The 13,272-nt window shown below is 48.5% G+C and overlaps 1 protein-coding gene across 5 annotated transcripts in view; it reads right to left on the bottom strand.

Moving 5' to 3' along the window:
- NCK2 (NCK adaptor protein 2) overlaps positions 1-13,272 on the bottom strand; it is a 150,268-nt gene that overhangs the window by 27,610 nt on the left and 109,386 nt on the right. For 4 of the 5 annotated variants that reach the window (XM_038550884.1, XM_038550883.1, XM_038550882.1 and 1 more), the window contains exon 4: positions 11,453-11,694. In XM_038550884.1, the coding sequence (XP_038406812.1) occupies positions 11,453-11,678 (226 nt within the window). In that variant the 5' untranslated portion in view covers positions 11,679-11,694. The remainder of the gene's footprint in view (positions 1-11,452; positions 11,695-13,272) is intronic. The other variant, XM_038550885.1, reaches the window with a different exon arrangement.

The following is a 13,272-nucleotide window of genomic DNA, read 5'->3' on the forward strand; positions in this document are numbered from 1 at the left end:
TTTAATTATAATTTTTAATTAAAAATACATATGTAGTACCTCTCAACACATACTCCCGACCCATTAGCACGAGCATTTCTGAATATGCAAAGGGGTGTACGAGACGTGGCATGGCTCAGCTGCGGCAGGCTGCCACGTTACTGAGAGCGTCAATCCCCTGGCAGAAGCCCGGCACGCGTGCAACTTTTTAGGACCGTACCTGCTAAGTAAAATGAAGTATGATAAATAAATGCAAACGAGTAAAGGGATGGCGCATTCGTGGGGGAACACGAAGGTGGCAAGTGGCTGGCAAAGATACTGAGCCATACTTCACACCACCTTCCAAGCCTGGCTCTCACACCAGCTAGCTTTCAACCTCTAGCATCTACATTCTACAGCATCGCGCTATCCTCGGTTTCTTCATCTGTGATACGAGGGTATCGGCGGCCCCTGTGGGCTGGTAGGAGGCTCCAGTACCTGGGGAGGCACATGAAGCACACGCAGCGTCTAAGACATCACAAGAGACCAAGCAATGGCTGTCACTGTGTTTATCGCTATTATTAAACATCTGTTTCCCTTCCTGGTTGAGGACAAAGGAACAAGTGGAGAAGAGCAGAGGTGGTGCTTTCTCAACAGCGGTGTACACATACCTGGTTTTTTTCCTAAAATGCTCTGTGGGGACCAGGCCTCACACTCGCTCCTGCTCTCCAGGTCAGGAGCAGCTATGTCATGAGGGCCCCCGTGATCAGTCAGAGAGAGGATGTGCAATCAGTGCAAAATGGACCTTCGCAGAGGGTGAAAAAGGAGCCCCGTTTTCTAAGTAGGGATGAGCAGAAAGGCTCAGCATCTCACATGCCGCTCTGGACAGGACAGGCACCAGTTACTAACATGCCAGGTGGTACCTGCCTGTGCTCCAAGAAGAGATCTTTGAGGCTCTTGGGCTCTGGCCTCCAGGCCCTCCCTCATCTCTGGCTTCCATCTCAGTGCCCCACCTGAACCTGGAGAGACCTGGCTTTGCTGTGAAGAAGCCTCCCAACATTGGGCAACTTGTTTGAGTTGCCTGATTTTCGTAGAAAAGCTTAGGCCAGGCTATCTCAAGCCTCAGGCTGGTGTTCAAGCCCCAAATCTTCAACAAACACCACTTTTTAAACTTAACTATATGCACTAGGATAAGAAAAAATAAACCCACAGAAGAACCACAAGGGGTTCAAATGGTCACCACAGCATTTTTCTTAGCACCTCAGGTTAAGAATTATGGATTTAGCCAAGTTAAATTACCAGCATAAGAGCAACCACAGTTTTACTACTAGTTCATGCTCTTCTTATAAACACCCCAATTTTCTAAGTCAGACAATCAACTGCGTTGCTCCTTGAGAAACCCAAAATACAAAATCAAGCGAGATTCCCTGCAAACAGCCACCACAGACTGTTTGGCTCTGAGGAAACACGTTGTCCCCAACCTTAAAAGCGAATGAAGAGCTGCCCTCCAGGTGGCTTCCCAGCTGCAAGAACCACTGGGGCGACCGGGGGTGTTTGCGGAGTCTGTGAGTTTACTGCAGAGTGGAGGAGGCGTGGAGAGAGGGCATCAACAGCATGGAGGGCTGCCCGAAGCCCACCAATTACACTCCAGCCTCGTGTGGGTCAGGCAGGAGCCCTACAGGGGTCACTGCAGTGGGGCGGGGGAGGTCAGCAGGAGAAGGCACCAGGAGGAGATGAGCCTGGGCCTTGCCGGGATCCAAGGGGCTCAGCATCAAGCACTGCAGCACATGGGAGTAAACAAATACCCTCTTCTGCACTCCATGCCTGCCCCCAGGGGACAGACTCAAAAATGTAAGAGAGAAGGAACACTTGAGACATATGGAGAGGATCTAAAAAAGAGAGCATGCCATATGGGGAAACGCAGTTGGAAACATGCTTAAGAAGATTTTACTTTAATTCCTCGGCATTTTTAGTTCGTGTTTCTCCGTTCTGAAATTTAAGGCTCCCACACGAAGAACTCTATAGTCAAGAAGGAGTTCTCTATGTTCTTTAGAAAACCCAAAGCAGAAAAATGGTCATTTTAACAAGGAGCAAATGAGACGTCGGTTTCTGGGAACTACTTCACCTGTGTTCTTGTCCTGCCTCAGGACACGAGGGGGCAACGGCTGGCCCAAGAGACAGAGCAGTGTGACTCTCACACACCTGCCTGGGGCCTACACATGCCAATGCTACTCCTGATTTTCTGGGGGTACAGACCCCTCATTTCCCATCCCCTCTCCTGGTTTTTCTCTCGTTAGCGTTCTTTTTCACAATCTGTCTCAGCTCTAATTAGCCTCCCACTAATCTGTTGTGAGTTGTTTTACATTTTTGGTTCTAAATACTTGGACGCTTATGAGATACAAAAACAAATCCAAGTTTATTTTGGGTCACTGGCACCACATTTGCCGTAGAAGCTTCCATATTATGTGGGCAATACGTTTGGCAGGTCACTTCGATTGGGAACGAGCTCACAAGACAGAATCCTAAAGAATTCCAAATTATGAGATGTTATAGGTGACTCAGGTTCATAACTGGTAGATTATGCACCAGAGACCAGAGAGGTAAACCTGATGATGTGTTACCTGTAACTCTGAAAACCCAGACTCCATGTTTTATTACTATGAGGGGATGATAATTGGCTGGAGGCATCGAATGTTCAAAATCCAAAGGAGCTACTACGTGACGGGGATTCAGGAGCACACCTGTCATGATGAGCACTGGGTGACATGTGGAAGTGCTCAATCACTATACTGCAGACCAGAAATGAATACAACACTGGATTTTAGCTATACCAAGATTTAAAAAAAAAAAAAAAAAAAAAAGCAAAAGGAGTTACCCTGAACTTTTCATGTGTTACGTACAAACTTTTCATGGGGAATGGTTTGGCTTTGCATTTTCTCGAAATGAAGAACTAGTTCCTCATGACATACAGACATAACTTAGGAACCATGTTTCAGTGACTTCCAGGAACGTTAACAGTGATTTTCTTTACTCTTGAAGAACATTCCATCCAGGAAACACACTACTTCTATGACAGATGTGCCATAAAGAATCAGCTTCTCCTCTTGCAGGGTTGATAGGATATCCAGAACTCAGTGAGCATCCCCTCCACCAACCAGCCAGGAAGTAGACGTCAAAACTCACTTGGCCAATCTCCTTTCCAGCATGTGCTGGGACCAGGAATATAAACCTTGGAGAGAGAGCTCGCCACCTCTGGACTAAGAGCAGGGTGATAGCTAGTATTAGTGATGGCAAGAAGCCACCCACGCCATGTGATTTTGATTACAGACGTGTCTCAATTCTGAGAAAACAGACACACATGATTACAGACCCAGGGACGGGTTCTGGCTGAGGAGGTCAGGGGTGATTTGTATTTTCTCATATTTTCCAGGCTTTTAAAAATAAGTATGTGGCGTCAAATGGTAGTTGTAGAAAGTCTCGGCATCTCCGAGGTCACAGGGGCGAGGAATACCTGCGTCCAGTGAGATCGTGAGTGGCCAGGACGGCTGAAACGTGCGTGCGCAGCGTTGGCGGCACGGGCCTGCTGCTGGCCAACCGCTCCCGAAATAAAAATCAATGTACAGACAAGGAGACATGTTCCCGTGACATTCTGCCTCTAAATCATTTTAGTTAATGGCTCTTGCTCACCTCGACATGAAGGAACCGGGCAGAATTACTACGTGACTCCCTGGGGGTCAGGGAGAAAACGGTGCTCACCGAAGGGAGCTGGTCCCGAGCACTTGAGAGGCGGGAGCAGGAGCCGCAGGAAGCCACAGAGCCGGGCGGGTGGGGCCGGGGAGAGGGGACTGCACGGGCACCGACGCCAGGCACGCGCGCGTGTCCCCCAGCCCTGCCCGATCGGAATCCCCCATTCTAGCAGCCGACGGGCGGTAACAGAGGTGGGAGTCAGGCAGACGTGGTTTCAGTTCCAACCCCGTCCCTCACTGCAGGCTCCTGGGCATGTCGCTGAACTTTTCAGTGTCCGTGTTTTCACAGGGGAAACCAGGATATCATCACGTCCCTCTTCGGGTTATCGTGAAAATGAAAACAGAAACGCGTGCAGGCACCTAGCGAGGTACCGGGGTACAGCGAGGCACTCAGAGGGAGATGGTTACTACTGTCCGCTCGCTGGAAGCACGCACACAAAATCCATTTGGGGGCAGCCCGGGTGGCTCAGCGGTTTAGCGCCGCCTTCAGCCCAGGGCCTGATCCTGGAGACCCGGGATCGAGTCCCACATCGGGCTCCCTACGAGGAGCCTGCTTCTCCCTCTGCCTGTGTCTCTCTGCCTCTCCTTCTCTCTGTGTCTCTCATGAATAAATAAATACAATCTTAAAAAAAAAAATCCATTTGGGATCCTGGTTTGAATTTTTTGCGGCATTCGCTTTTGGTTTGGCTGCAGGGTGTGGGGGTGACACTTCTTTGCAGGGACTGTCGGGAGCCGGGGGAATGTTGGCTCAGGGAGCCTGCAGGCTCGGGCCAGCTATCACAGGGCCTTCCGTGGGCCCTCTCGTCATGGCAGAGCTGTGGTGACAGCTTTCCAAAGGGGACCGGAGGCCTGGGACCAGTCCTTGAGACAACATAAATGCTAAAAGCCTACCTGAGGTCCCTATTACATTGGCTGCAGACACGTCAGGTCTCCACTGTGGGCCCTACATAAAAATATCAATATATTAGTCCAAAACTAAAATGCACTTAAAAATAGGAAGCACTGGGACGCTTGGGTGGCTCAGCAGTTGAGTGTCTGCCTTTGGCTCAGGTCGTGGTCCTGGGGTCCTGGGATCAAGTCCCATATTGGGCTCCCTGTAGGAAGCCTGCTTCTCCCTCGCCTATGTCACTGCTTTTCTCTCTCTCTCTCTCTCTCTTTCTGTGTCTCTCATGCATAATAATAAATCTTTAAAATAAAAATAAAAAAAGGAAGCATGTTATCCCAAACATCTGGATTTTGTCTCCTGATGTGGACATTCATGCCTGAAGCACGCTACTGAATGCTTCCATGGATGTCCTGCCAACACCTCAAACTCTCAAAAGGGTGTTGCCTTCACGGCCCCATTTCTCTTTCTACTGCCTGAATTCTCTACTGGACATTCATTCAGGCTCAGAACCCTGGAGTTGTCTGTGGCTAATACTACTACTTCTAGCTGCTCCATACCCAGTCAACAGAGAGTCCTGGGGTTTTCCTGCAAAATCCCCCTCCGCAGCTCAGCTCAGGACATACGACCTCATTCCTGGGATGCTCTGAAGCCTCATTCCCAGCCTCCTATGGACAGATAGACCCTTGCCAGTCTTTTCCTGAGGACCAGGATCAGGTTGCTTCCTGTACGCCCTGATGGTCATCTGTGTGCACCATATGTAAACTCTTGGGGGTTCCCTTTTCAAATGGTTGCAGGCCTGGTGTTCAGGGCCTGCTGTGTGGGGTACCCGGATCCCTCAGGGAGGCTCTCCCTCACTCCAGTCCAGCTTGTTCCCTGAACGTCCTCCAACACAATGTGGCTCCAGCCTCCAAATCTTGGCTTATGTTCTCCCTTTGCTCATCTGAAGCTCCAGCTGCTCTCCCAAGGGTCCACTCAGCCTGGGTATTCTTTACCCAGTGACTTCATTCAATTCTCAACAGGAGAGAAGGAGTCACTCATCCCATTTTACAGATGACGCATTTGAGGCTCAGAAAGTTCAGCAGTTTGGCAAAGACGGGATCTGAACGTAGTGGAGTCTCTCTCCTAACCACTATTCATCCTGCCTTGTGAAGGGTAGGACAGAGGCCCTCACTGCACATACCAGCCCAGTTTCCAACGAGACAGGCAGAGACAGTGCCACTGCTCAACTGAGAACTGCTTATTTGTGCCTGCTTATTTGTGTCATGTTCCCAGTTGTCACAAGCTTCAGAAAGTCAGGGACTAAACTTTGTCCTGTCTTCATATCCCACTGGATGACAGGATGTCCAGCCAGGCTCCCCCTCCTGATCCAGACAGACCCTGTTACACCACACTGATCCTCACAGCGTGTTTACATCCCTCTTTCAAAGGCTTTGTTATTGTTTTCAAAGGTCATCCAACAGGGGATGAGGCTGAGGGCTCAGAAGGGATCTTCCAGGGACAGACAAGGAAGGGACAGCCCAGACTCACCTTGGCTCCCGCCTCCACAGGCTGTGGCGTTTGTTACTGCTCAGTTTTTACTGACCACCAGGCCTGGCTCACGCCCGCCGAGCACATTTATAAGCACAATCCTATGGCTTCTAAACAGAAATTCCCTCATATTCCACACAATCCCAGAGGTGGTGAGCCCAGGAGATCCCTTGCGACCATCACTCTCCCTGCCTCCAACAGAAAAGCATTCATTGAACTGGCTCAAAACAGTCTGGGCTGATCCAGTAAGCAGCAGGGATCTCCTTACTTGCAAGCTAGCGATAAGGAGAAGACTCTGGATAATCACAGAAGTATTCTGGGAAACTATTCTTATGAAGAATCAGTTGGACACGTTTCCACCCAGTGTTATCCTCATGTTTTAGGTCCAATGGCAGCAGGTGCTCAGTGATACTCTGATCTCTGAAAGGCTAATGCAGAATGTAGGGTAAACAGATGCCTAGACGAAGGTGGAGGAACCTGAGTTATATCTCCTCTGCTACGAGCCTACTTCAGAGCCCTGGGGTGGCACCTAAGCCACTCGTCTGTCCATTCATTTGAAGGTAAAGTTACAACAACAGCACAAAAATATTCTTTTCCCTGAGACACTGGACAGCCACTTCCCTGTCTATATGATGTTCCACCAACCGAAATACTCCGTGTACATTGCTCCTTGCAGACATTCTCCTCCACAACCGCGATACAGCCATCAAATCAGGAAGTTAACATCAGTACGTTATTACTGCCCGATTCTCTGAGCCCATTTAAGTTTTGCTGGTAAGTTTTTCATCTCTAAATTCAAGGACTTGGTACCAGTAAAATCTCCTCTAACATTCTGACTGCCTGTCTCTGTTAACAGAATTCTATCAAATGCCTACCCACTAAACCAGGATATTGGACTTGGTATAGAAAAAACAAAACCCCAAGTTTGTGTTGAAGTCCCATTTCCGTCACACACCAGGACCAGAAGTGTGTTCCTGTGGAAGTCACTTAGCCACTGAAGTCAATCCCAGTGACTCTGCCTCTGAGCCTTGGGAATTTCACCCATGGGAACCACCTCCTTCCTAGCTGGAAGCATTAGCTCAAAAGGGCACAGGGGCTATTTTACAGATTGTTAGCATCAGGGAGTCTCCCTCTGCTCCCAGGTCTGGCTTGGAATCAGAAGTGGGAGTCCTGGTACTAACCCCTGGCAGGCTGCTAACTGGCCTCAGGTGTGGTCACAGTGAGACAAATGCTAAACAAACAACGGCAGGGGGTGGGTGGCTTCTGGCTCCAGAACCCAGGAAGGTGGTCAGCAAAGGACCATGCACCTTGGAAAAAACTCTCTCGAGGAGCTTATGAAGAGCTTGTAAGTGGAGCTACGTCGTTTTCCGTAACCTGAGTCAGCACATGGACTCAAGTGAGCTACTGAGAAGGGAGCTAACCTCGGGGGGCTTTGTGGGTCCCCAGGGCTGTCATGAAGTTGTAACAAAAACTGCTCTTCAGTATTCTGAAGGAAAATCTTTGAAAAATACCTCCCTGGAAGCAGCTTCCCTCATCTTAAAAGATGTGGCTCAGTAAACACCTAACCTGCGTGACTTAATAAGTCAGGCTGCAATGTCAAGGCCAGACTGTAGACCAGGAATGCTCTTCACCGCTGAGCCAAGAGCTGCACGGTTTGAGCCCTTCAAAATATCAACTGGGCTCTGCCAGCAGAAAGAGTTCTTAACAATTGCCCCTTGTTATCTGCGGGAAAGTTCTCTTTGACTATTCATGATCATAAGTTGAATATGAGAGGAGATCCAGTATATAAATGTTTTGCTCATGTGCAAATAAGAGCCCATATTGTTTTATTCGATTATAAATTATTAGAGAAAAAGAAAGAACGTTAATCCTTTCCTAACAGAGATCTTTTTGTCAAAGGTACTGCTTTCTAGAAGTTACTGTAACAAAGTATTGCATGTGACTAAACTGAATTTTCCACTGACCTCAACAGAGCAACTGAGTATAAGAAAGCAGGAGGGAGCCCCACAGAGTTGCAATTCTCTGCTTTGGAGACCGGAAACACATTCATAACACTGTGACTTTGCTGGGGAGTCCAGTGCTATTTTACTCCAAGCCAGGCATCTGCCAGGGAAATCCTACTCTGGATTTAGGAATCAGGTGGATTTCCATAGCGTAAAAATCACAAATGTGCAGGGCACCATGAGTAGCTACTGGAAGGTCGACACATTGCCCTGTAGGTTTCAACATAATTTCCACTCCTAATATGCAGCAGAGAGCATTCCTGCCGGCTGCATAACCAACTAAAGTGACACTGTAATCGTGACAGCATGCTGGGGACAATCAGTTAAGCAGGGAGCCACAAACACTTGGCTCCAATCTTTGTAGCCACAAGGACGGTGGGAGGCAGGCTGGGCTGCACAAAGTTTTCTCACCTTCCTCGATGACAATGATGCTGTGTCAGGCCTGGCTGTGGGGGACTAAGAAGTCACGCCACTGTGGTGATTTCTTGTCAGGGGTGCCTGCCTTCAAGAGGGCAATGGAAAGCTCACGCTGGAATACCAAGGTCTCCCTTTTTGCAAGAAAAGCAAGCTCTGGGTCAGCGTGGTGAGCACAAAATAAGAAGATACACAAAAACATGGGGGAGGCATTGCCCCACAGATACGGATGGTGAAAACAACTGTATTCGAGCTTTTAGCTGCTGGAAAGGTCAGCACAACGCTTCCGCCTGAGCTGTGCGTGCGGCCTGGCGGCGGGGGCACACCTGGCGGCTGCCAGGAGGGGGCCCGAGCGCTCAGCAGCTCTCAGGGCGCGAGGAGGGCCAGAGGGAGAAAGTTAAAGAAAAGCAAACTTTGATTCTATTTAAGGAAGAGCTTTCGAGCAATCTGTGTTCTCTGAAAATGGAACTGGCTGACTGTTGAGGCAGAAGTGTTCTGGCGGAGCTGGTGGCCATCTGGGAGGGGGGCCAGAGAGCCCAGGGCCCCGCGGCACCCAGCACCCGGAGGGCTCCCCTGGGCTGAGGGCCCACAGTATACCCGGCACCCAGGGAGACTCCCCTGGGCTGAGGGCCCACAGTACCCCCAGTACCTGGGGGCTCCCCTGGGCTGAGGGCCCACAGTATACCTGGCACCCAGGGAGACTCCCCTGGGCTGAGGGCCCACAGTACCCCCAGCACCCGGGGGCCCCCCTGGGCTGAGCGCCCACAGTACACCCGGCACCCAGGTAGGCTCCCCTGGGCTGAGGGCCCACAGTACCCCCAGCACCTGGCACCCGGAGGGCTCCCCTGGGCTGAGGGCCTATAGTACGCCCAGCACCCAGAACCCAAAGAGGCTCCCCTAAGCCTAGAGCCCACAGTATCCCCGGCACCCAGCATCTAGCACCCGGAGAGGCTCCCCTAGGCTGAGAGCCCACAGTACCCCCGGCACCCAGCACCCAGAGAGGGTTCCCTAAGTCTAGAGCCCACAGTATCCCTGGTACCCAGCACCCGGGGAGGCTCCCCTAGGGCAGAGAGCCCACAGTACCCCCGGCACCCAGCACCCAGAGAGGCTCCCCTAATGCTGAGAGCCCACAGTACCCCAGCACACTGGGCAGATTACAGCTCAGGAAAAAGTAAACACCGAGTGAGACACCTGGTTAATAGTTTCAATTTGAGGCTTTGTCTTTTCTCTTTCTACCAAGTAAAGGAGGGGAAAAAAAGACAAGGTATTCAAGAGAATTTCTAGATGGTTCAGAGCAGAGTGCTTGCTTTGTCTCATTTCCCTTCTTATCAACTCATTCAATTTCTCAGTATTTCATTCTTTGCTATGGTATCAAGAATACATTTAAAATGGACAAGAAATAAAATAAAACTAGTCAGGAATCTGTAGTCTCTCCCAAAAAAAGGCACTTTGGTGGGCAAGAGGCTGATACTGGAAGAAAACAAATAAAAGTAAGCTCAGGTATTTATCTGTTCACATACCTGTGTTTCTACAACAGTCAATTAAGAGTTATAGGTAAAGGACAATAATGTTTCTTTCAAGTGACTTGTTTGGAGGAAAAATAAAATGACAGGGGTATCAGGTTAGTGGAAAAAGAATCAGACTGCTCATGCAAAATGAAATTTCTACATCAGCCTCAGAATCTGTGAAGGCTGGTGTGATTCATACTCAGGCCTGTGTCTCATTTCTCTTTCTCCATCGCCCTGATATCAAAACACTACCCAATAAATGAAGTCTTTAAATGGGTCTGAAGAGAGATGTAATAGACTTTTCAAGATTGCATGAAATGTAAGACAAATATTTGGCAACACCCACTTCATTCAGTGTATCATTTTCTTTCCAGTTTTCCCACCTGCTTCCCTCCCACCCGACGTAGAACAAATTCTCCTGTTAAAAATAAAATGGAAAAAGTCAAGTAAATGTAACACAGGTGATAATACTGACTTATTTCATAGCAAACTCTTAAGTGATAATCAGCATCTCAGGTACAGCCCACACGATACTCATAGAAGGAGGCAACACTCACGTTTATAAACGGCAGCGTGGCTCATCCTGCAACAGCAAGGCCCTCACAGTTACTTCCCCGCATAATCTGAAGCAGTGATTACCATAAGTAGGTCAGATATGCAAGAGGGGACACCATTAACTTTAGATGATCCAAGGTGGCCTGTCTCACATTGGGATACTGGGTGTGCGGGAAGAAAACCGGGTGACGAACCCACTGCACTGAACTCCCAACAGTCCCCACCTGTGTGACCGCCAACAGCCCCTGATGTCACACTGTGACATGTGCACGTCTGTGGCCACTTGAGCAAACACTGGCCAGGACCATGGGATGGACGTCATCAATCGAGGAGAGGGAAAAAAGTCCACCTGGCTCAAAGTGCTTGTCACTCCTTCCCACTCTGCATGAAGGCCAGGTGGACAGGGTTGTGGAAGACACAGAAGGCCTGGGCAGGGAGGAGGGTGATGCAGGCCGTGCGGCAGACACTTTTGGACGTGGTGACTCCCCTTTGGGAACAGACTACTGATGCCAGGAGACAGAAAACATGGGCAGGGATCCCCAACATGCAGAAGTATCAACTTACATAAGACTCTAGACTCTTAAGATCTCTAGGAAATGACAAGCATGGTATTTCTCCATCTTGGTCTCTTCATTTCCAGAGATCAAAAATAAAAAGACAACTAGAAAGATGGCAACGTAGAACAGACCTTAAAAAAAAAAAAAAAAAAAAAGACACACACACACACACACACACACACACACACACGAACTAAAAAGATGAACACTTGCCCCTCCAAAAACACAAGGCTTCCTCGCCTTCATAACAGGAAGTGGTTCAGCTCTAACCTGGGTCCGAGGGCAGGGGCACACTCACCTAGTGTGTCCTTCAGATTCTTCACGAGGGAGCCTTTCTTCAGGCTGTTCTTCCTCTCCACATAGTTGGACGGCACGTAGCCCGTCCTGTTGGCCGCGTTCCTCACCCGCCACCACGTCTTGGAGTCATCCAGTAGCCATAGGCGCTCGTTTTTCTTGATGTCCAGCTCCTGGTCCTGTTGGGCAGTGTAGTCCCACTTTGCTATCACAATAACTTCCTCTGTCATCTTTCATGGAGTCCTTCTGCCAGCAAAACATTTGGAGATGCTCATTAGAGAACCAACCAAACACTTCATCCTGTGCATCAACTTGAAAAATTATGCATTGACAGCTTTTATTACAACTTGGCAACCGGTTTTCCTCTTGGGTCTTGAAATAACCTCAAAATGACCTTCTTTCAACAAGCTTTAGCATTTTGTTTAGAAACAGCAACCTAGTAAAACAGATCCTCATTTTGTACACTGGGAAATCTGCATGCTGTGCCAAAACCAGAAACAAACTTTCAAAAAAATTCTAAGTAACAATGTCATAATTAAATGTGTTCACTTGATTAAGTAACAGCAGCTCCTTGTAGCTGCTATGTTTGTATCCACCGTCTCAAGATATGCTGAGTTTTATGAACGCATTTAACGAACACACACACCCAAACTGTTCTTCTAAATTAAAACTAAAATAAATCTAGTATCCCGGATCAGCTCCTGAAACAGAAAAAGGAAATTAGCGGAAGCAATGGTGAAATCTGAATAATGGCTAGTTAACAGTAACATATACCAAGGTTCAACTCTTAGTTTTGACAACAGTACCATGGCCGTGTGACACGTTAACACCACAGGTTAAACTGAGTAAAGGAGATATGGGAATGCTCTGTACTATCTTTGCAACTTTTCTATACATATAAAATTACTCTTGAGGGGCGCCTGGATGGTTCAGTCTTGGTTAAGCATCTGCTTTCAGCTCAGGTCATGATCTCAGGGTCCTGGGATCGAGCCCCACATTGGGCTCCCTGCTCAGTGGGGAGTCTGCTTCTCCCTCTCCATCTGCCCCTTTCCCTGCTCCTTCTCTCTCTCTCCCAAATAAATAAAATCTTTAAAAAAAATAAAATAGAATTACTCTTGAATCCTGCACAGTGTTTAAAACAGCTTCATTCACACTTGGAACAATTTGGAAGTGATCAAGATGTTCTTCAGGGGGTGAATGGATAAACTGTGGTATATCCAGGTACTGGAGTATTTATTACTCAGTGATAAAAAGGAAATGAGCTATCAAGCCAGAAAAAGGGATGGAGAAACCTTACTTAAATCCTCTTCCCAGACTAGGCCTCAACACCTGTACTTCCACATTTGTCTCTGCGTGTCCCAATTTTAGCAGGAACCCTGCTGGGCTGGTTTAGCCAGAACCCTCCGCTCTTGCCCAGGCCATGTGCCCAGTCGCCTGGCCTGCCTTCCGGGAGGATCCCGTCAGGTCAGTTTAGTCAGAGTCCCTCCTTTACCCGATGTTCGCTCTCAGTGACTGCATTCATCTGTGGCCTACCTTACTCCTTGGCTATAAACTCCCATTTTTCCTTCTTCTATTTAGAATTGAGCCCAAATGCAACCCCACCGTAGTCACGCCTCTCAGTTAAGTCTGCCTTACCCTTCTTTAAACAATGTCATGAATAATTTTTTTCTTTAACAATGCCAACTATATGACATTCTGCAAAAAGCAAAACTATGGAGACAGTAAAAAGATCAGTGGTTGCCAGGGGCAGGGGAGGAGGGTGGGATGAACAGGTGGAGCATAAGATTTTTAAAGTAGTGAAACTGCTCTGGATGATACTTTAAT

This window comes from Canis lupus, chromosome 10 (genome assembly GCF_011100685.1).
Source record: "Canis lupus familiaris isolate Mischka breed German Shepherd chromosome 10, alternate assembly UU_Cfam_GSD_1.0, whole genome shotgun sequence".
Classification (NCBI taxonomy): domain Eukaryota; kingdom Metazoa; phylum Chordata; class Mammalia; order Carnivora; family Canidae; genus Canis; species Canis lupus.